Below are 24,902 nucleotides of genomic sequence, written 5' to 3' on the forward strand. Positions count from 1 at the left end.
TTAAATGAGTTGTCACATATCTTGCTGGGATCTGCAGCCCTCTTTTCATTATATGCATTAATATATTCCTGTTTGGAACCATCCTTTTTTTTAGGGGGGGGAGGGGGGGGGGGATGAGGTGGGGTGGAAAAAAGGGAGTATTCAATAAAACCCCACTGGGTTCAATTTTCAAGAAAATTAACAAATGCCAACTTAATTAGTGTAATAAAATTGTGAAGGATGGGGTGTGGTTAATATTGCATGAAATACGTATCCAAGAAGAAAAAGCAAATGGATTTTTGTAGGAATGCATGTTTGGATCCATCTGCAGTTTATAATAGATGTTTTGTTCAGATCTACACAACAGAAAGTTGAATTAGTGTAGCAGGTGTACGTTTTTTGTTTAAATACACTGATTGGCACCTGCTTGCCCCTGCATCCCCTCCTCTGCTCTTATTAATGATCAGTATCCTGTTAGAGTGAGAAAATTCACTTTTCATTCAGTTATATACAATTCATTTGCACTGACAATTGTTTTGAGATGGAACATACTTCAGCAGATTTGAGCAGCATTGCTAGTCAGTGCCCACAGTCTGTAGTTGTGGTGGTTGTCCTTAGCTCTGTGGGGCTTTATATGCACTTAAATCCATACTTTCTTCTCTTATTCTTCTGAATGTCTGCTACGACCACAGCATTCTGAGTTACTTATTGTCCTCCTCTATCTGTCCTCCATCACCTCATTTTTCTTATTTCACTCCTTCAGTCCTGTCCTTGCCTCCTAATCAGGAAAACACACCTTTAACCTGTTGCTAATGCCCTTAGAAAACAATGATGCTGTTTGGATCTTTGCATAGACATGCTATGGTCTGTATCAAGGGAAAAGAAGTTTTTCTCCTGTTCCCAGACACAACTTGGAAGGAAACGTACTTAAATCATCTCTGTCACACGTGTTTCTGTGAAGCAGGAGGGCAAAACATGATACTTTCTAGATTAATACTGCTGTTAGTCAAGGTCGTTGTATCATCCATCAAGAAGCTAATCCTGCTGGGTAGGAAGGTTTGAATTTTCCAAGTCTTTCCAAGTGAAAGGCAAGCAGACCATTAGCATAGTGCCTGGGATATCTCTGTTCACATCAGTTATAGGCAATTAGTGTTTTATTTTCCAACTGAATAAACAATTTCAAATATAATTAGTCAACAGAATGTCTTTCCTGTTCTTTAAATGCAGCCTTAGGGAGTGTTGGTTTCAAGCAGGTTAAAGTTCTTATTAGATCAGCTGGAATGTTGTAACAAGATTTATTTTGGTGCTGTATGGTAGAAAAGAAAAAAATCACTGAGAACAGCTTTTTCTTTGTGACTTTTTAGGAGAGAAAAAAAAGCCTACAGGAAATACTGCTGCCACTTGTTTCAGATAGGACTTTTAGGGACTTGAGATAGAACTTTTAGGGCTGTGAATGTCCTTGCAAGATCTGGGAAACCCATTCCAGAAATTATTTCACTCTCCAAGGAAGTGTTTGTTGATCCCTATTGTGGGCCACACAAATGGGAAGGAATGCCATGTACCCACTGAAATAAAATAATAACACTTTTACATTGGTTGTAAATTGCAGATATAATCATGCGTCCTTTTCCGTTATCTGGAAGCAGTGTGTTCCTTTAAAAGCTTACTAATTTTATTTTAGAAAGGGAACATAAGTATCTGACTCACTCTCTCATTCGTCTGCCGTAGAAAATGCCTTCTCTTCAGTATTCAAGGCATCTAACAATACTTATTCACGTGCCTCTTGTTTCTTTAATAACTAAATAAGCATTTCTGAATAAGTACCATTAAACCAATTAGCACAAACATCTATTGTATTGTTGTCGATAAAGGAATAGCCTGTATTTACTCTTTCTGATTCAACCCTTCCTCAATTAATAAATATCTTCTGAGGAGTCCGTGCTAGTAAATCTCCTTTGACCTCTCTCTTCTGCTGTACCAAGGCCATGTGTAAGCGCTTCCTTGGGAAAGGAGTTTAGTTCTTACTCTATGTAAGCTAAATAAGCATCACTGAGTTTGAGTTACCTCACAGCCTGTGGCTGTTTTCCTGTGCCCACTCCCAGGTTTGGGTGGCATATTGGCTCTGGTTTCTCATCTTCGTTTAGTGTGATGGAAGACCCCAAAGTCATCCATTGGACATGGCTGCTCATACTCTGCTCCCTGCGTGCTTGATGTCACCCACCTGTCTGACTACGTATTGCTCGTCATGCCCAATGAGTTTTATGAGTTTTTACATACATCCAGAAAGCCATCTTTTCCTATTAATGCAATTTATATCAATGTGTATGAAATAATAATATTTGGTATAATTTTGCTCACTTATAGTTACACCTAAGCATTGTTAGTTATTTTTCTGAGTGTATTAATAAGGAAAACATTGGTGTACAGAATAGTTTCCCTCAGTTATCCCAGTGGCAAGGCAATTAGTGCATCTCTGCTGGCCACTGACTTGAATCTTGCATGGTTGTAGTGCTTTTATTCACAAGCTGTCACTGTTATTCTCTAATCTATCTAGTTCACAGGGAAATAAAGTATGCCATCTTTCGGGATTGCGTTGGAAATGGAAATAACGAATAAAAGATATTTAGTTTAAAAAAAAAAAAAAAGTAATGCCTAAACTAAACTGTAGCCTGATTCTTCAGGGAGAAAATAAAATACCTGCTGACAGCTCTTACCATAGTGACGTTCTTGCTTCTGTCAAAATATCAGACGCCCCATCATTTCCATTGGCATTTGCAAGACTCTTTAAAGAGATGCATAGGAAAGCAGAATGTTTTGATGGGTGAATTTTTCAGTTGGAATCCCTTTCTGTAGCCACTGTTTCAATTGAAAAGAATTTTTTTTCTGTCTGCATGCACTCAGTTTGATTAGAGAAGGTTTGGGAGCAAGTGAAGTTGAAGGGCAGATAAGATATTAAAATTCAGCAAAGTGTAAGTTTTTCCACCTGTTGTGCAACTGGACAGTGAGAACTTCTGCTATTATTAGAGAAAAAGAGATATTTATAGTGCAGATGAACTGTGGGACCTGGGATGCGCTGCTCATCACTTGGGTATCTGTGTGTTATTTACAAGCGAGTGAAATTCCTCCTTTACAGAGGTGTAAGGCAGAGTGAAGGACATAGCAATGTCCACTTTGAGATAAAGATAATTGCTCAGCATTCAAGACCTCCTCCTTTCAGGTTCTGGTGCTTCTAAAGAAATATTAGTCTTATCTCCCTAGGATGTGTGTGCCTATTTCTGACGCTTGTGGAGAGCGGCCCACACTATCTGTGTTGTGGTTAATCTCATCTGATTAATAGAGGAGAAGTCAAACATCTGATGTAATTGGGACTGAGGCACTGAGCACAGGTGTGTGAGCTGTCATTGAAATAGGAAGATGGATGCCTATGGAGAAATAAGCCTTTAATGTGTCATTTAGTACTGCAGTGTTTTCTTGTCTGCTTAGCTTTTCTAGATATGGGGCAACCACAATCCTTCTAGTTACAAGAAAACAGCATCCTGTGATTTCGTAGCAAAGTGGTTGTTTGTGACTTTCTTTCCTTGGAGTATAGATTCCTTTACTGAGTTGGAAGAAGGCTCCCCTTCTTTTTTCCAGACATATTGCCTAAATAGGAGGGATGGTTATATATATATACTGTGCCAACAACTAACTGGTACTGGGGCAGGGTACACACTTGATAGCTGGACGTCCATGCTTAGTACCTGGTGCTGACAGAAAGGATGACAGACTCAAATACAGTGTATTAAGTAGTAATCTGCCTAACTTCATCTACTCTTTGTCAATAATAAACCCCATAGGACACCAATTTTTTTTTTGTCCGTGTCCACACACATGGCAGAGAGAGGATGAAACTATGGAGAAATAGGAGCGAAAGAGGCAAAAATGAGAAAGTAATTCCCTGTCCAATTACCCTTATCCACACCGCTGTTGTTTGCAGTCACTTTGTCTGGCTGTGTCGTGCTGATTGGCAAAGAGCTGCAGACAGGGTAAGAACAAGTCCATTGCAAATAGGTCTGCATGACTCCAATTCATTGGAAATTTTCATTTAATACTTACTAAGTATTAAACTTTCTTTGCTTCTTACTTCCTTGATGAGATGGACTGGAACATAAATGCAGTCAGCTCTGTGTTTATTGTAATGTGGCTTTTAAAGGAAATAACAGATCATGGGTAATTATATCCCTCCTTCCTCATCTCTGTTCTTCAGAAGCGATTTAGGCTGCCTCATTATAAGCCCTGTTTTCTTTACTCTGAGAGCTTCCTTAGGAGCTTTGCTTTCTGTTTGGCACCTCTGCAGTGTGGAAGTCACCTTTTTACTTCATGGATTTTTTTGTGTGTGTGTTTTTAACAAGAAAGGTCAATAGGGCTGGTATTTTAGAATGCATAGTCTTAGGTAATGAGTTTGGGAGACTCCTCTGTGCTTTTGAAAAAGGAAAACCATTTTAACGCTTTCCTTCACATTGCTGGCATAGTGCAGTTTTTGACAGCTGCTCCTTTACTGTGATTGCCAGATTTGCCTTTACTGTACTTACCAGATTTGGTGATGTATATTAAAGGCTAAACATTCTGATCTCTCAATCCAGCCGTTGGGAAAACCATTACTTAAAGAATGATGTGATGACAACAACTGCAGTAACAGGACCTGTCATTACATTTAAAGACTAAGAAGGAACCGTTGCTGCAATATCAAATGCATACTTTTGTACCTCACTGGTTCATCAATTGAATATGTGTTCAGTTTATTGTTCAGCTTATTAATGGAAGTAAACAACCCCCTAAACCTTCACACTGCATTATGAGAGGTACTGAGCTCTGGCAAACAACTGGAAAAGATAACCCATTAAACAAGCTGGCCTTAAAACTGCCTATAGCAGGCATGAATCCTGGAGCATACCTGGCAGTCCCAAGTTCCATGTGTTGAACGAATGAAAGAAGCCCAGTTCTTTGCACCTCTGTGGTTCTGTATGGGTGCACTCAAGGTTTGCACCAGGTCTTTTTTGTTTGGAAAGGTGTCTTGTCAGATGAACAAATCTCACCATATAATGGATGTGTAGGTGGTGATTATAGGATGAGAAACATCTAACTTGGGTGATAAAGTACGTGCCTCCAGCTGTGAAGTGACTGAGCAGGGAATATTTCAATGACTGAATCCTGAATGCTTTATGTTGGTAGGAACCATCTACTTCCTTGGGAAGAGGAGGAAGAAGAGTTCTTAGAGCCCCAAGAGTGAATCCCTGTTGTTTTTGTTAGCTTGGTATGACAAAAGGAATTCAGTGGTGTTTAATATAGGTGGGATTAATTATTTACTAAGGCTGGATCTATTTGGTTTTAATGTGGATGCGCTTATGTGGATTAACCAATAACTATAAAGACCAGGAAAGCAGGAATAGCACAAACCAGGTCTTCCTTGATGTACTTTTATTTTATTTTTAAGCTAAAGCACATCAAAAGATTTATGTCTGACAGAGTGAATTTTTGTGTGTTAGTGCACCATCCTGTCCTGTTGTTGGAAAAAGAAGAGACTGTAAATGTAAGTGTATTGCATATTCACTTTGCAATTCTTCTTAACTGTTCCCTGAGTGGCTTGTCGTTTGAGCAATCATAAATGATCTATGATCACATTTGCCACTGCTCCTTCCAACAAATGAAGCAATAGCAGTGTACCCTGTAAATCCCGCAATACAGATGATCTTAGAGTGGAGGTAATGAGAAGATATTTTTCCAAGTATGAACCGTATTGCTGCTTCTTTTTTTTAATCAGCATATACATCTGTATCTTGTCTAGCCGTGATTGTGTTCAACTGTTGAGTTCAAACATCACTTAATCAAGATTCTCAGTCCTTTATTGACATGACTTGTTAAGTTTGCTTTGAAATAGGCTTTGTATAGGAGAGTTGTGGTGTCTGTTTAAGTGCTTGGTTGAGTCACTGCATTTACCTTTTGTGTTAAATTACTCTATGGGTAGTTCTACTAATAATTTGTAGCAACATCCTGAAAGAAATACAAGGAACTCAGGTCTGCCAACTAATTCCTGCTCACATGCAGCTGCTAGGCATTTTTTCTTGTTTACATACAAGATAATAGTGCCTTAAGATTTATTTCATAACGGCTTCTGAGATGCATATGCTGTTATTATCTACATAAATTTCTTTCAGTGAGAGATCTCTTATACAAACAACTAATTTTAATGTCCAGGCACTTTCAACTGAGCAATGAAGAATGAAGTAATTCCTTTTAGCTGATATCACATTAGGACATCTTTCTTACTTTCTTAATTCCAGTGATTTGAAAACAAGATAGGCTGCCCAGAGGCAAATGAGCTGGTAGTGCTGCTGCTCTTCTACCTGAGCTCTATTGCAGGAGCTCATTGTCCTGCAGAGGTAATAGGTAGGTAGATTTTCATCGTTGTGTCTTTGAAGTATGGTTAATATGAATCATTAGGATCATCATAAATCTGTGCTGTGATTTCTGAAGAAAGGAATTGGGTGCAAGGCAGTGGTAAATTAACCTAGCCGAGTAATTAATTGTATCAGATGGAAATTTCAAATTCTCCACTTTCGTATACCTGTCCTCCTTTCATGTGGTTAACTGAGGTCTCCCGAAGGATTACACTGATTGAAGAGCCAGATAACTGCTGTTACCAGAAGTGTGAAGGAGGCATTGAACTCAATGAATCAAATAAATGAAGGGATTTGTAAGGCACAATTCAAGTAAAAAGCACTTCAAAGATACTTGAAAAGGCCACATGGGTCAAGTTAGCTAATTGTGGATCTTAACCTATGCGCTGCATTCTGGCCCAGATTTGTGCATACCTGTGGGGGTGGGCCATGGGAACAACGCGTGTGCTGCTTTCTTCATGGTCTGTTACGTTGCCTGCTGTCTTTATAAAATTAAAGCTTACTGAAAGCTTTTGCATACCATACACTGGTAAGGCTTGTCTTGTTGAGATTATTTTTCCCTTGTGTTAGCTAATATAAGATTTCTGTTTTTATTTTTATAACCTGAATGCTTTCAAGGAGCTGCAGGTCTTCTCTGTGTTTTTGCAAATTCCTTTTAGGAAGTACTGAGGTAGATCTGTCCAGTTACCCCTACAGCTCTCAAAATGCAGAGTGCTGGATTTCCTGGGGAAGGAGTTGCAATTTTCCATACTGGTGTGGCAGAATACGAGGCTGTCATGGCAGCTAATTAGATGGGAGAGGCAGTGCTGCTTTTTTCCCCTCATGCTCTTCCATGTTATGGTAATCTCTTATAAAGAAGCACCTTAAACTGTAGTGGTTAAATTTAATAACTGTCTGTAAAAGTCATTTAGCTGTAGAAATCCTTTGCTATGGAGCAGAGCTTATTTACAGCTTCCTGTGTGCTCGTTCCCTTTATAAAACAGTGGGCAATGTTCTGTTGTAAGTACACCTTTGTTTAGGAGAAGGTATGAAATATCAGGACTGTGATTTCCATGAGATAACAAGATTGTCTAAATATTAAGCAATGAATTGTGAGGACTAGAATCCAGAATTGGTACCACAGGCAGTTAAGAGTTGTAAGTGAAAATTGCGTTGGTTGTGTAATGGATTGGCAGCTAACACAGTACTTGAAATTCATTTGGCATTTACATGCACGGTAAATTCCAAACGAGCTCCTAAGAACCCTATAAAAAGAAAGAAGTGCATGTGTGGACTGCTAGTCCCTCCCTGTAATCCTCATAGTATCAGGTTATCATCTGTGCGTCATCGGGAGTTTTTTAATGCATGTGCAGAGATGAGTTACATTCCCAGTTATAATACATTTCCAACACCATCAGAGGAAGTAGACTGTTGTTATCTTCTCATCTGATGCTTGCACTTTCCACATGAATTTATCTCAGTTTTTCTGCCCTGCTGCTTTTATGCAGTGAATATTGGTAGATCCCAAGAAAATACAGCCACGAATTTTATTACCAATGAAGTGATTGCCCAGCAGATCGCATTCACACTGGCAGCTTGTGACAGATGTATATATAATGGTCCTAAATCATTGCATGGATTCACTGCGTTCTGTGTTTTACTTGAATAAGTTTCAATAACAGTTATCCAAATAAATTAAAATGCCGCTGTCAAGATCACCAGCAGGAGCTGAAGGCATGGACAAAACATATTAAATATCCAATTCCTTGTGGAAAACCTGTGAAATAAATTTTGCTGAATCTGAAAGCGGCAGATTCATCTCCGCTGTTCGTTTTTCTTCTCTCACTTTTATTAATCAAGTCAACTTGTAATTGAGCTTATTCCAGAAGGTTGCTTACAGTTCTGGGTCTGGTTCTGTATCTGTTCCATCAGTCCTGGTTTACTTTTTTTTCTGAATTATAACTAATTTTCCTGGAAGTTATATACTATAATACTTTATCTAGGGTTTCCAATACCTACAAATGAACATAGCTTCTCAGAAACTCCAGATAGATTTGACTGCCACAGTTATTTCCTTTTATAAAATTATTGCCTAGTTCTTAGAATTGGGGTTTTATGTGATCTTAAAACTAAAAATCTACTGACAACTCTATTTTAGACTCTCGTATTTTATCTTAGTGCCCCAGAGATGCCAGTTCTGGATGTTGTCAGTGCGTGCCTAGTGGTTTGAGTAGCTCCCCATCCACTTCCTTTGTCTCCAGTCACTTCTTATCCAGTTGGCAATGGCTTATTTTGACTCCAAGCTGCTGGCTCTGCTTCTCCCTGTGCTTGCTGGGGAGCTGAGCCAGACCCTCAGGGGCCGGCTTCACTCCACTGCCTTGCTTGCAACCACTGTCTCCAAGTAGCATCCTTTCCACCCTTTCCTGTCAAACTCTCTTATAATCTCCTATTTCCCAGCACCCCAGGACTTACTCATTAATTCATGCTGGAGCAAAAAGTAAAGGAAGCTGTGCAATGGCTTCTTTTCTCTTGACCTCACTTTCAACACTTGGTCATCACAGTTTCTGACAACCAGCGGGGTGCTCAACATTTATCTGTACTCACATTCATAGATCTGTTGGTGTTGAAACATTTCTAGAAAGCATCAACTCTTTCTACGTAGCTGACAGTGGTTTTCGTATCTCTCCAGGCTCATTATAGCCACCTGTTCAACAGACTAAGTTCATCAAATCATTTTTAATCATGTTTGTTGGGCTGTGGAGCTGTGCCAGGGTCCTACTAAGCAACAAATGGGTTCAGAGCAGGCACAGCACAGATACTGCTAGAAAATAGTTCCCTCTGGTGCTTATCTTCTTACCAGCTTGCCTATGAAGGGTAAGAATTTATCAATATTTCAGATTACTCGGGGACAAAAGAGCAGGAACTTGGCTTATTTACCTCACAGTGGTAACTCCATTTATTTTGCATTTGTACCAGAGTAAACTAGGGAAGAATTAGGCACAGAGCCAAGTCATCTTTGTGTTTCTTAAATAATCAGCCAATTCTGCAAGGAGTTATGCTGATGAATATTTAACGAGTGAGAGGATCAGATGCTATTCGTTAAAGCCAAATATTATACCATAATCCATATCTTCCTGTTCTCAACCAGGAGATGTTTTTAGGGGTATGCTTTGAAAAGAACTCTGAGGAATGCAATCTAACCGGTGCTTACAAAGCAGTAGATTTTGCTGTGCAAGTACTTTGGGTAAGATTTGACCTGTAGTGTTTTACTCTAGCTCCTCTAGGGTGCATGATTATCTGCAGCAATTCACTTGTGATTAGACACTAGTCTAAGAAATAGAGGGTTTTCTATTGCACTGGAGGGAGATCTCATCAGGTATTACCCGCAGTTTGTTTGGACACTAGGTTTCTGCTTGTGCAGATAGAAAGTAGGAAACTGAACTTTTAACTCAGTATAATCAGGTCTTATCCATTCATATAATAACAGGGCAGTTCTAAATGTTTTCTGTTGCTGCTCTTTGTTACAGTACCTGTGTTTCAGTGGCATAGTGCAATGCTGCTTCATGTTGAGAGGCATTAAGAATCTGAGAGTTTCAGCAGGTACATGGCAGGTATTACTGACAGTAATAAAAGTGAATTTTGACCCAGTGCCTCATAATTACATAATGAGAAAATTGCTGACTTTTTTAGCACAGATGTTCATGATTATGTAAATGACAGCTTATGGAGGACTTGTCTGCTTAAAGTTCTCCATTGATCTGCATCAGCAGGAGTTCCACACGTACAAAGTAATGGGCAAAAAGAAACCCCTTATGTACCCTAACTCAATTTTATGTACGTACCAAAGGCTGAAATAATCAACATATGGCCTTTGCTGTGTTGCTTCAATGTGAATGACAGCTTGAGAGTTCACAGCCTACCTTTCTAAATTCTGTGGCTTTTTTAATCAAACCTGTTTTTCCATCAGTGACTCAAATGGATCTAAATTAATGACTTCTCCACTGAGTTAAGAAGTACAGACCTTGTACAAAGTGATAAACGTCCCTTACTGAGGAAAACATATTTTTTTCCAGTCATCATTTTCATCTAAGCTAGGCATAACACTTTTTCATACTGAATAGTATGTTGGTCATTTTGCATTTTAGTTGCTGATTCTTCACATTCACAGGATGACACATTGTTCAGGCTGCTGCTAATTACGTATTAGCTATTAAGGTAATTGGCAGCTCTCAATTTAGCTGTTGTGATTACAAAGTACTTGGTAACAGGATGATGGTGCAAAAAGGTTCCAGCCAGTCTTCCTGCTGGGAGTCAGTGCTGCTCCTGTTCTCCTGTCTGTGTGTACAGGTATGAGCCTGGTGTAGAGTTTCATCTGTGCAGTGCTTATCACCATAACACAGATAGTATGGCAGTGCAAACGTGTGCAGGTGTGTAGTCATGTATACATGTGTAATCCACTCCTCTCTGTCAGCAGTGGTCTCAAATCACACTTTGGAATAATGTAGTGTTTAATCAGATCTTGTTTCGGCCAGAAGGCATGTGTGAACTGCTCTTTCTTGATGATTCTTGACCTGTTTGATGGCCATGCTTAGGGAGTGTTGCTATTAGAAGCTGACAGATTGTATATCAAAGCTTGTGTACCACAGCACATCATCTTGAAAGGATGAGTCGCTGTGACCTGAATCCTTTGAAGTGTTTTTGAGATTGTAGTTTTTGGTTGTTGTGGGTTTTTGTTTGTTTTCAAAGCTGTCTTTGCATGTCTTAACAGATTTTCCCTTCTGTTTTTAGACTTCGCTGAATGTTTGTCTGTAGGGAACTAAACTATTTGGGAAGCACTCAGCTCATTACATCAGTACATTCAGGTAGATTCTGAACCTACTCAGGATTGCCCAGGTTCAATTTGCATGGGTAGATGGAGTAATAATGTACTTTAAGCAGAAAACTCTGGACAGAAAAGTGTCCTTCAGTGAACAAACTACTAATAATCTGATGAGTCTTATATGCAGATGGTTCTCAGACACCTGCAGATTCTGTTTAGGTAAGATTTGTAGCAAAGTGAATATTCCATCCATTAGTTCCTCCATAAATCATTTTAGTCTATCATTTTATATCATTGGAACACACACTTTTATAATGGAGATTTTATTTGGAGGAAGTTGATTTGAGGTCATGCAGGAAGTGTGTGAAACTTGATGCGACGTGAATGAGAAATAGCATCTTCTCAAGAAGGACAGGGTTCTGTTGCATAAGCTCAAGTACAAGATCTTGTCTGTGGAGGACACAAGTTGTCTTAATACTAATTTTGCATTGACTTCTAGATACAGTACACTACATCAAAACCTGCTTTAGCTCTTCTACAGTTACAGTCTGTATTCCAGGAGCCATGACCAAATAAGCTTCCAGGTTTGTCTGGTTATAGGAGATCTTGTTTCAAACTAACTCCCTCAGTGACAACAGGACAAGCAGTGAACATGTACTTACTGAAAGAGTTTATTAACTAATTACAGACATCCTTGGGAATACTGGGAGACTGCTTGACAAAAAGCCAAAGCACACCCAAACCAGTAAAATGGCAGCACCTTTTTTGGGATCTTGGATTTCTGCTGGTCTTCAAGTCTAAAGGAAATATCCTACCAGCCTTCGCTTAGTTGGACTATTAGATTTATTGATGTGGTCTGGCCTCTTGGTTAGGGAGCTGCACTCTGTGTTTGGGACATTTTCTCCATTGTGCTGCAGCTGAGGAAATTACCAGCTCTTACTTCTCATCCCCTGTAATTTCTCTGCGATTGGCTGCTCACTCAGTTGGTAGCTCTAAGAATAGTTGGGTAGAAATGTCATTCATTGTTCACCACTGTAGATTGCTGTCTTAGACCTTCAATCTCTTTTCTTTAATGGCTACAAAATAGATTCTTTCATACACAAAAGAGATTTTGAAATGCCTCTTTTATACTTTTTCAGGGGGAAGTTTATGATACAGGGTGAGACTTTTTAAATAAAATGGGGATTTATCAGGCCTGAAAATCCCGGTGTCAACAGGTGCAGTTTCCCAAGTGCAGTGCTCTATTAGAGCTGTACACCTATGATAGGTTTCAGTGTTCATGGGTCCCCATGCCACAAACCAAGCCCTTCTGCAAGAAATTCTTTGTTTTATTCACATGATTAACGTAAGTAGCAGATACATAGAAAACAAATTGAGTGCAGTTTGTATCATCTCTGAAATAACGGGGCTTTTAGGGCTGTACGGATATTGTCAGGCACTTTTTGGACTGTAACATTTCAGCAAGGAGAAGGTCTTGGTCTGAAGCCCCATTTAACTTACATTAAGATTACTTGGACTAGACAGTGAAAGTGGTTTTTTGAAGAATTCCTTATCTTGTTGGAGTGTATTTGGGGTTAATAGGACCGACTCTCAGGTATTCTGTTAGGTACATTCAGAAGTAGAAAGTTTGTTCTTCATGGAAATAAAAACAACAACACCACACATTGGAAATCATAAGTACTAATACAAATAACCAGTTTGGGGAGTATTTCTTGGTGTAATAGGCAGATTTCTTTCTTTCTGGCTGGTATGAAGTATGTACAAGAGTCTGGCATATAAGCTAAGGGTGGAAAGAGATCCCTTTATGATCTGGATGTCAAAATGGAGCTTCATGGTGTGCTATTAGGACACACTTGGACTTTTTTACACTTTGCATGAGTATCTTTCACATACTTTTCAGAGGTGGCTGATGGTAAAGGGCAGTGGGATGTTTTAATTCCCCAATTTGCCTTAAACGAAATGAAAAAACCCTGCCTGAGGCTTTTCCTGCAAACCTAGCAGGTTGCTATGGATTAAACTACTTAATCAATCTGGACAAACTGTTCCATGCTGCTCATAGTAGTCAATACCACCAGTCACTTGCCATTTCAGCAGCTTAGAGACAGACAATCCTTCATTCTGCAGACAGAGATGTGCCAGAAAGCCAAAGTTGCTAAATAGCCTCTCTAGAAGAACCTATAAAGTCTTGTTGTCTCCATCCTTTCCCATCATCATAAGCTAGTAGCATAGCAACTGATGAAGCTGCTTGAACTTGAGTTGACCTGAAATTACATGTTTCACGGTTTATGTGTTTACTACTACTACTGCCTTTCTACTTTTTTGTGCTTGTTGAATTTACATTTGCAGTCCCTGTGGGAGATTAGCAGCTTGTTCATGCAGAAAGCTGAAATAGATTTAATAACACATGATATATGAGCTTAAGTAGCGCCCAGAGTTAGAAGCATGAGATAGAGCTAAAGCTGGCCCTGACTACTGGCTGTTGAGAATTCCTTGTTTTTGAATGGGATGTGGATGCAGTTTTCAGTATCTTTGTACAGAGTAGTTGCAGCCATAAGAAAGGAGACTTCATCTGTCTTGGATATGAAAGTTACCTTGAACATTGTCTGAAATTGTCCATTTCTCTCCATTGACTATAGAGGGAACTTGAGATGATTAGTACAAGCTTGAATATATAGAAGCTACACATTAAATTTTAGAGTATTGCCATCAGTTCATGGATATGTAAGTTCTTAACACATAGGAGTGTGTTGTGTTGAGTCTCTCGTGAAAGATGTCCGTAACAAGAATGGTATTCCATAATAGTGTCATTCCATAAGCAACAAGGAGCATGATGCTGTTTCTCTTGTCATGATGTCATTGTGTAGCTATTCTGTGGTTGAGAAGATCACACAAACATTAAAAATGAGTTAAATGGCCATTACTCGCAACCCTGGGGAGCTTGATGCTCGCATAGATTAGCTGGAGACTGCCTGTGCACTCCTATCTGTGTAAAGAAAGGTTGCCTTCTAGCACTCTGAGAGCACAATACTTATGAGTGTGTCTTGCTACAGTAGTGGAGGTTTTTGATTCTTTTGATACAGTTGTGTCTCGTCAATACTGAGCCATTAGGGAGCCTTGGGAGAGTCTACAATCACCTTCTTTTTTCCCTCTTTTACACTACAAATGATGACTCAAAGAGAAGCATTCAGTTCTAATCTATGTGGGTTCTTGTAATAAGCTTTACAATTAGAGCAGTCTTCCATCTAATTCACTTAATTTACGCTGGGAAATGAGATACTGTTCAACTAATCCGATGCTATTTTCTTCTTTATTAGAGAATGAAAGCATCCTTGGAGGCTCTGGTGGGATTCAGATTAAGCTTCTGAGAGACAAACAGTATGAAAGGCTAATGAAATAGCATGCTATGGTAATTCCCAATCAGTATCCATGCCCCACTCCTTTAACTTATAACAGAATTAGGAGAAGAGTTGGTAGGGGGTGATGGACTGTACCAACTCTTTCTGGTCTCAGGGTAAGTTCATAAATCTCTGTTTAATAGGATGACACTGATAAACTTTGTTAAGTAGGGTTTGTTCCACCTGTCTTATCTGGTGACTGCAGTGCTTTCAAAAAGGTTTCAAGAAGTTTTCTGAATTATCTTACCTCTTAACAAACTTCATTGCATTCCCCTCTTTAAACCCAGGCAGCTCTGTTGCTTAATTTAGAACAGACATATTCAAATCACTGAGGAGTATTTCCACTGCTTTTTAAGGGGGAAATGTATAGAGAGTGTGTTCCTCATTCTCATCAGGCTGCAAGTTCTTTAGAACAAAAGTACTACACCTACCCTGCTGTGAGATGTAAAGGATATAATTCCATACGTTTTGACTATTAGCTCTTTGGGAGTGTCAGAAGATGAGCATCTTGTCAAATATTGGTTATCTTGCTCCAATAGCTTCTTTTTTCTTTCTGTGATTACAGTTACTATCCCCAGAGATCTGCTCTGCTCTTGTTTTATTGCCATTGCGTTGAGTTTTTTGACCACTTTGTTTAGTTCTTTGACACCATTCTGGATCGCATATGTTTTCTCCCCTGCTTCTTCTACATATGGGCTTTGTTTTACTGCTTTTTATTCTCTGTATGATCTCCTGTACTTGTGCCTTTTCAGCTCTCACTTCTGTCCTTCTCAGCCAGATCGCTGTGATTGCTTTGCTGTCAACTTGCAATTCCATTTCTACACAAAACCTCCCACTTTCCACCTTTCCCACTGTAAATACCAACAACCTTTTGTTTCTTATGCTTTTGGAAACTAAAGCATTTCCTAGCTTAATCTGTCACATAGATCTGCACTGTATCTGCTCCTTCTGCTTCCCCATGACATTGATGCCAGTACTTTTGACCGAGTCTTCTACAACTTCAGTTTTTGGGAAGGAATTCCTGCCTCATGACGTGGTGAACATTGGCTAATATTTGTAGGTGACCTTTTTGTTGTAAGACAGGAGACAGTTGATCAAATCATGATGTTGTGTCCAGTCCCTTGCAGGCAGAGATATTAGCCGTGAAAGCAAAAGTGAGAAGCAGATGACATGCTATGACGTGTGGTCTGTATCATACCGTACTGAAGCTACTTACTGTGTGCTAGTAAATTCTGCATTGGAAGGAGTATCACATGGAAAGGACTGACATTAATTTGCTAATGCATTAAACAATATGGCAGCATCTAATTGCATCTCCCCAGTTACTACTCCAGTGTCCTGGATCTTTAGCTAAGTACCAGCCTGCCAAGTTCCCATTCTTTCTGTAAGTCTTTGATTGTTAAGCACATAAAAATCTTCTGATTGTTCCCAGGAATGGCTGCAGTGTTGATCTCAAGAGGGCCAACGAGACACCTGCACACCCGCTGGGCCTCTGCATGCAGTGCAGGAGTGCTTGTGAAGGATGAGAAGTGAAATGTTTGTAAGGGTGGTGATTGCAGGTTGGGACTGCTGTGTTGGGATACAAATGGGATAACGGGATACAAAACCAGCTTCTCGCAAGAAAGGCTTTTGCATCCTTAGGATGTATGAATCTTTGTTCTGTAGACTGTAGAAACCCGGCATTGTCTTCTCTCTCTTCCGTGGATTTTTGCTTTAATTAAATATTCAGAATTATTGATTTTAGAGCTGGTTCTGGGCACTTTTCTTTGAGAGTAGGCAGACTGGTGCAATTTACCCATGCAGGTGAATTAATGAATCACTTTATTAACGCCACTGGTACATTTCTTCCAACACAGTTGACATATGCCATTGCTGTCAGCCTATTGCATTACCGAGAGACTGATTTGAATGTCTCTCTTATAGACAAAAGAGCTATTAGTACCGTGTCTGTCAGTGCAGTGAAATGGTCTCATGCTAAATTTCGTCAAATCCTCATGCTGTTTCTTTGTGCAGTTAATGGAACTGGAAGTTCAGACAGTCACTGGAAAGCAAAATTCAATGGCTGCATTTATAACAGTAACGTGCTCTTAATAAGCAATATAAATACCATGATTCAGAGCTTAAAATGCGCATTACAGGGGTGTAAAAGTAGAAGGAGTCACACAGATGCTGTTCAGACATTTACATGACTGGCTCGAAGCTGTCATTACAAACAAGGTGTGCAACACAGCTGTGCTAAGGTGACAGATTTATCTTCAAGGACAGAGGTACGAAAAATCCCAACAGTGGCACTTCAATGTGTTGCCACTTCATTTCTTAAAACAGCTAGGTTTGCATTCTTAAATGTAAATTTAATTATGTACATTCTCAGTAGCCACTGTTTGTGGCTGTTGTGCCAAAAAACACACAATTATGTTCTGTTCTGCAGTTTTTGTTTTATTCGAAGAAAAAGGGTTCTAAGAAGCTTGACATTTGCCTTCTGGCCTCATCTTTACCCGTTTCACCTGCTCAGTGAGGATGCCGTGAGAAAATTGTGGTTACAGTTCCTATTAGTAGGGGAATAAGCAATATCAGGTTTGGAAACACAAATCCTGCTTGTCCAGCAAATAGCAGCTCCCCATCCCCAGCTCTTTAACCGCCAAAGAATGAAAAGCACTGTGTGTCTTTGAGCTTGTAGTTGGAGCCTGTGCTCTTGGCTGTGTGCATGTGGGTCTGGGCAGGCTGCAGCTGTCTTGCTGCTCTTTGGGATTTCTGGCTACAGACAGGACATGTACTACTGATGTTACAGGATATCAAGCACTGTGACAGGTATAGACTGGATGGCTCAGGCAGCCTTGTAACAATAGGGGTTCTTTTTTATCTTAAATCATCTCTTGGCCAACATGCAAATGCAGGGTTGATTTTTTTCTAATGCCTTTCTCTTATGAATTGTATCACAGTAGACAGTGAAAACAGTTCTGATGTTTCAGTATTCAATCGGCTATTGACATTTCTAAGCTGAGTTCTTGCATTTGGTGCATTTTTAAGTTCAGGTGGAGACTCTGGTCAGCTGGAGGTTTGTCCTGTGAAACTACTTGGGATGATACAGATACTGGGAGACTCTTTTAGGGAGCTTGGGAAGTCCTTACGTAGTACTATGTGCTGTAGAAAATCAACATGTAACTCTTCTGTTCTTATGCTTTGCTAGAAGTAGACTTGGAACTGGTTTTTGAGTGTGACAGACCTTTGGGCTGATCAGGTTGAGCTGATGTTGTGTTCCCATGTGTATGGCTGTCTATGGAAGCAGGGCAAGAAAAAGTATCCAGTATTAACTAACTCTCTGTAAAGCCATCAGCTACTTTCCCTTTTGTTTTACTCTCAGATCAGTCTCTTCTATCCCTGTTTAAAAAGCAGCAACACTCCATGGCTTCAGTTTTGCCAATTAATTTTCTTGAATCTTTTGTAATTGATCTAAGCTGTTCACATAATTCCCTTCTGTCATGAGATACTTGCATGAAGTCTCAAAACACCAAAAAGCAAAAAACAGCCATCTAATTGCAACAGCAACCCCAAAAAATAACATCAGCAGCGTGCCAATTTGGCATAGAACGTTTTTTACTTTATTATAGAAATCAGAAGCTCTGATTTAGAGCAAAGCAACAAACAAAAAAAACCCTCAACATTCTCCTGTTTTCACGTCTCAATTTGAGACAGCTTCTTTGGCAGTTCCTTTCTGGTGCCTGGGAGAACAATGGAGGTTTTCTAAAGGTCTCTTGGTAGAGTTTGCCCTTTTCCTCTGGACAGATCAGGGATGTCATGGTGATGGAACTTCAGCCTTCTTTCACAAGGATTGATATAGCAAGATCTCAGCTGTGCTCCTTTCCAGCTTCGTGCTCAGGTCTTTTTCTTAGTGAGGGGATTATTGCTTTCCATCTGGGATTGCAGTGGTTTAGAATAGGCAATAAGCAAGGGCTTGTTCAGGAATCACCTCTCTTTTTTCTTAAAGATGATACAAACTTTCAGACAGAATTAATGCAAGTGACATTCACTGCAACATTTAAATAGCTCATTGGTTGTCCTAGTGGGTATTACCTCTTCTATGATTATCTCCATATGGAATATAATCAACAGTTTCTGTTTGTATTTAGTAATGGATAATAAAATTAATGGCTTTAGCTCTGTTCCAGTTAGGCTGAGTGTGTTTCTTGCAACTGTATTTTCAAACATTTTTTGCCATGTCTGCTTCCTCCTATGCTTCTGCCAAAAGGGAGTTTTTCCCTCAGTTCTATTTGGCTTTTGAACAGGCTGCTTAGTTTTCAGCAATCTCATCTTGCTTTTTCACACAGGGGTTTTAGATGTGAGAGGTAAGTTGGGCTGAAGTTGGCAAAAAAGAGTTCAGAAAAAGCACTCTGTGAAATAATCTTAATGTACCTCTGGGTGCATTTCCGAGATGAAAGTCATTGCTGATTGGGGAGTATTTGTCACACTGCTGGGAGAACAACTACATGCCTTTTACTTGAATGATAGTCAATCTAGTACATTTTACAGTTGCTTACACATTGGTCATCTACTGATCTACTACTTAAAGGATTACCCAGCACCTCCTATGAAGATAACTGTAGTTTCTTTCACTGCAGCAATCAAAATCTGTAACATTTCATGTTTTCATTGGGAGCTCCATTAAAAGCTCCAGAACTGTTTAGACCTCTACCAAGGACTGATGGACCAGCTGCTTCCTGCCACGTTTCTAACAGACTTGTTGATTTTTTCCAACATAACATTTTCTTACATCATCTTTATGGGAGAGAAAAAAAGTAGCGTGTTGAAGGTGTCTCCAGCAAATAATTTGTCTTCTATAATACCGTTTTCCTTCGCGATTGATCTCAACGGACAGAGCTTAGCAGTCTTCTATTGACTTTCTCCATCTTTTGGTCCACTTTACAGTGTTTTACCACTGAACTATACAGATAACTGGAAAACTAAGTATAGAACATAAACTCTGTTCTCATTTCAAGCTTTTTCACCCATGCTGCATCCAGTGCTTTGTCACGGAGCACTCGGTTCATCCTCTTTTCTCTCCCTCATTTTGGAGCCTTTTGAGCTCAATTAAAGCAATTGCTTAGAATTGTCAGGTAGAGAAGTATTCCAGTAGAAGGGTAGAGATACCCAGAAGCGGTTGTCCAAGAGTAAAATGGGTGCTGTATGTGAAGTATTTCTCTTCTTATGGAGGGCAGAAGAGTACACCCTGAATTCCATCACTGACTGCATAATTGGAACTACTTTGTGTGCAGGGTAAAATCTATGCATGTTCAGTAACTATTTTGGGCTTGTACTATGTCTTTTCTTTTCTTGAACCCTCATTTTTGTGTCCATCCTGGGACTGGCATTCAGGCTAGATGCCGTCCCAGTTGCAGCAGCCCAGTTCCAGGTGTGCTCTTCCCTGCAGTGTCTGCAGGAAGAGGGATAAAGGCTGAAAGGGAGCAACATGGTGGACAAAGCTTGCTATATAAAATATGGGCTGGATGGATCAAATGATGCTTAAAATACTGCTGATTGCAATTACATGTGTACAGACCCAATCTGTTTCCCTGTTAATCGAGGTTGCAGAAAGGTTTTAATTACAAAAGGAAGCTGTTAGCATGAGGCTGGTCATCTGTAACTGACAAGTGGGTTTAGTTATAATGGCCAAAAAAAAGGTCCTGGTTTATGTTCTAGTTGTGCTAAATAGTGAATAACTAGTTAAGATCACTTGCAATAGTTTGGCAAAGAGTGATATTGAAAAGTAGCTTCCTGTCCAGTTGGTGCCAGTAGGAAAGAGCCCATTATGTGCAGTGAGGTGTTACTGAGTCTTGAAAAATTGCAATTACATCTGCTCATCTTTGCTCCTTCTGTTTGGAAAATGAGAACAACAGTTTCAACTCCTAATATTCCATTATTCTGCAACATCTCTTCCTCTAATGTTATTAGAGAGACAAAAATGAAGGGGTAGATGAAAATGGAAACCCTGTTTTGGCAGAGGTGGAGGGGAGGTGGTTTAGATCTGTCCTGAAGTAGGCAGGGAAGTAATGCTGGATGCCGTCTTAATTTAAATTGCTTTGGCAATATTAGTTTCTAAACTTGCTAGACAAGACTTTAATGTCTGGTTAGCAGGACAAACTGTTCTATTAATTAAACTCAGGCCCATAAATCTGTTCTAACTGGCAATCAAATCCCAGAGTAACCTGGATCATGCTGTTGTTGAAGCATCACCAGCCCAGGAGAATGATGCTTAATATTTCATTTGTCTTGTGCTCAGCTGTAATGTGACTTTGCAAGATGTCATTTTTTGCACTGGGAATAAAAATCAGTGAGTCCATCTTTTAATGCTCTTGCACCAAGAAAAAAGCAATAAACAATTTAAGATTTATAATGATGTGATTTTTAATGATAATGTATCAACATGCATTTCTTGAAAACTAATTATTTTATTTTTAGAGAAATAACTTTACTGCATAGCTGATTGTGATTAGATAGCCAGAGGAGGTGAATTAGGTAACGTTTTAGTTGGTACTTTTGTATTTACGCTGGTTTCTGTATATTTGTTTCTCTTCACTCAGCAGATGTTAACCTGCAAAACTTCTCCAGAGGGGAAAGTGCTCTGGTCCTCCATCCCGTGTTGCTCCATCTCCTTTCTTCCCCATTCCCGTGGTTCTGCCCTCTTGCTGTTTTCTGTGCTCAGTGAGGAATCAGCTGTGGGAGTTGCAGAGTAATTCCCATAGGGCTCTAAAATTAATGTCGTGATGTAACATTCATAGGTTTCTTTTTTTCTCAGAGAGAAATGTCCTTTTCGTTGCCTTGTTTTCACAAGAGAATAGGTTTTGTGTCCTCTGGGCTGAAGGCAAACTGCATTAGAGTGTGGCAGAGCAAAAGCTAAATGAAATTAATGAAATTGCTCATAATCTTGCACAGTTCAGCTCGGGTTTTCAAAACCACAAAGCATATGCTATTCATGTGGCTTCCAATACCCAGGTGTTATTTCCAACAGAGGGGGATGATCAGGCAGGCAGGGCTCAGGAGACCATCAGTGGCTTTTGTCACAGGGTGCTGCTGAGATATCAGTCCTTGTCTTTGCTTTTCTATCACAGAGGTTATATTCAGTGGCTGAGTTCCTCGTGATGCTTCTCAGACATCTGGGCACTCTTCCAAGTCTCACACAGACTTTATTTGGGTACTTCTGCTCATGAAATTAAGCAAGTTCACAGTCAATCCTTGGTGCCTTTGTTTTTTTTAGCTCTGAGCTATCAAAGCTCTCAGTCAGTTTTAGTGGTGCCTGGAGTGAAGGACCACTGAAAGATCCCCAGTGTTTGTAACTGCAGTACCTTCTCAGACAAATAGCCAGTGCTTTCACTGCAAATCTGTCCTATTTTTCATGTATGTTTGCCTCTATAAAACTTCAGAATGAACAAGTGATTTGAGTTTTCTGCTCTTTGCTAGTTGTGTCATTTTAAGCACTACACAGGTGTGCTCAATCTGTGTTATTTAAGACTTCTTTTCCTCCTCCTGTGTTCTATTGACTGCCAGTATGTGTATGCGTAAAGGAGGAAATAAGTACAAACCTTCTGTTCTTTTAAATGTATGACTGTTGTGCTTTATATTTTCAGCAGAAGTTGCTTTGTAAGCACTGTATTTTTTGAAGTGGTGTTTCTGCATTGGTAATGCTACCAGTTGCATTAATACAGCAGTGCAAGGGGCAATAACTTCAAAACAAATATAGTGCCTTTTTATTGTTTTATTTCTGTAAAGCAATAAATACTTTCATAAAAAGAATATTCCAAATGAAAGATTTGGTAAATAACAGGAAAAATTCAATAACTAACAATGGACTGGGGGCAGACTTGCTTTACAGGTACATAGTGGAAGGCCTCAGGCCTCTCATGATTTCTTTTTGTCTACAGAACCCCCAACTCCTATTGCTCCTCCTGAGCTGCTGGCTGTCAGAGCCACCTACCTGTGGATCAAACCCAACGCCAACTCCATCATCGGAGACGGGCCCATCATACTGAAAGAGGTGGAGTATCGGACGACCACTGGGAACTGGGCAGAAACCCACATTGTGGACTCTCCCAATTACAAACTGTGGCATCTGGATCCAGATGTGGAGTATGAGATCAGAGTGCTGCTGACTCGCCCTGGAGAAGGAGGCACGGGACCACCTGGACCACCACTCACAACAAGGACAAAATGTGCAGGTAGTGTTTCTGCTGCTTTCCAGTACTGCATGGATGTTTTGGTTTGCTTACTGATGCATTAACAGACAGGACTTTACCTGTCCTTCTTGTAGATGTGCTTCTTTGGAGATCTGAATGAACTTTATGGATTTTGATATGCTGTAGGTATATTTTGACTTTTTATCCATGGACAAGTGTTTGAGAGTGTTGTTTTTATTCATGCAGTGTGTTTGCTTGCAAGACTTTCTTCCACAGGGTATGTCTGCTTTCTGTTGAAACGGACAAGCAAACGAGAGCTTTTCAACTGATTCTCCAGTAGGCAAATAGATCTTAGGACTTGACTATTATCACATTTTCACCCTGCAAGTTTATAGCAAAATATGTGTTCTTCTTAAGTAGAAGCAGTTCAGTGTTGGCTATTCTGTGCAACAGGGATAAGCGGTAAGCATTGAATTGTTAGAATATATTTCTGTATTCTATTTGATTGTGCTGATTGTTCCTCTACCTTCTGACAAAGAAACCTATTTGAACACTGCACAGTGTCTTCCTTTTTGCTTTTCATATTGGAACAGATCAGTTTTGATCCAAGGTTATGAAAAATCTTTCTAAAGCATTTTGGACTTATCAGTTAAAATTAAAGGATCACATTCTTCATGTTTCAGGTATATTCATCCCATTTTCATAAATGGATCACTAATGGAAATCAAGAATAGTGCTCCTCACTGTCTCTCACAGCATAAGTATCCCTAGCATCATCCTCTTCCTTTGCCAAAGAAGCCTGGCAGGTTGAGAGTGCAGGGCAGAGCTGGGGGCACATCCCTACTGCCTTTGCTTTTTGTGTGGCTTATACAGCAGTGAACATCTGGAGTCTCTTTGAGAAGTTTTGATTGGTAAAAAAAATAGAAAGGAAACTTTAGCATAAGGATTTGGCAGTTGGGTGTTTGCTATATTCAGCACTTATACATTGGCAGAAGACAGATGTTTGGAGGCTTTACTTCAGTGGTATGGATGTTCTGCTGGCCTCTTTGGGAAATGGCATGTGCTGTGCTTCCAGCTGTCCTCATTCACTAGTGTTGTGGTCACGTCGGTGTCAAATTTTCTAACCTTCAGCAGAAATAACCTGGCACAGTGCATCTCCATGTGGAATTATGACATGCTGAGGTTGGGTTTCTTGCAGCTTTGCAGGCCAACTTTCTGCGACAGCCAAACTTGCAAGCCTGTCTGGTAATACTTTCTAGGTAATACAGGATTAAAAAAAAAAGTGGTTAACTTTGTGCATTATGACGGCTTGTACAGGAACCCAAATTGCTCAATTTCTTGCTCTGATTATCAACTGATGTCATAAAGGATGATGTAGATAATCTATTAAAATTGGCTAAGTGGTGCTACTTGCTGTTTTCCGTCCTAGTTTGCTAATGAAAATCTTACTGGAGAAGGTCATTCTGTTAATATATGTTGCAATTTAGAGCTTGTTAAGGCTGATGATGGTGGCATTTATGTTTTGTTTAGGGCACTGGGTGGGGGAACTTGTAGCGATCTTTATGGACTCGAAGGAAGAGACCTCCCTACTGTCTGAAGATGTATGCCTTCTAGAAAGGGCTAACTGAAATGATAGACAAGAAAACATGTGGTATTTCCTGATTTTCATATGTGGTGGCAGGACTACAAAATAACCTATTTCTGGTATAATTATACAAAATTTTCATAGTAAAGGCTTTCAGAAATGTACTGAATGAAGAAAGCAGCGCTACCTCCTTGGTTTTCCTTACAGCACCCAATGAATGACATCAATTGAAAGAGAGTTGTTGTTTTCTAAATAGTTCAGTGATGAGCAGTTCCACTTTTTTTTCAGCCCATTATTTTCTTTTGTCATTGTGTTTTCTTAGCAGGGAGGGAAGTACCAAACTCCCACACATTTGTATGTCATCAGTAAGTGGTGAAATGGTCCTGTTTTATGTTGTTTGTAACGAGTCTTGCTTTAAATAAACAGAAATAATACAAAGTTTTTATTAAACTAGATAATATCTTATTTTTTATAACTTATATATAATATATACAATGTATATAATTTTTTATAATTTCTTTTTTTATCCCACTGGTGGAGCTT

At 39.6% G+C, this 24,902-nt stretch overlaps 1 protein-coding gene across 1 annotated transcript in view; it reads left to right on the forward strand.

Moving 5' to 3' along the window:
• Positions 1–23,332, forward strand: part of LOC146758285 (receptor-type tyrosine-protein phosphatase T-like) — a 170,878-nt gene extending 147,546 nt beyond the window's left edge. Inside the window, exon 7 of the mRNA XM_085517424.1 lies at positions 22,523–23,332. Coding sequence (XP_085373550.1) covers positions 22,523–22,878 — 356 coding nt within the window. The 3' untranslated portion in view covers positions 22,879–23,332. The remainder of the gene's footprint in view (positions 1–22,522) is intronic.
• Positions 23,333–24,902: the final 1,570 nt, after the last annotated feature.

The sequence above is a fragment of the Coturnix japonica genome, chromosome 16 (genome assembly GCF_054131305.1).
Source record: "Coturnix japonica strain WE chromosome 16, WE-NBRP24, whole genome shotgun sequence".
NCBI lineage: Eukaryota > Metazoa > Chordata > Aves > Galliformes > Phasianidae > Coturnix > Coturnix japonica.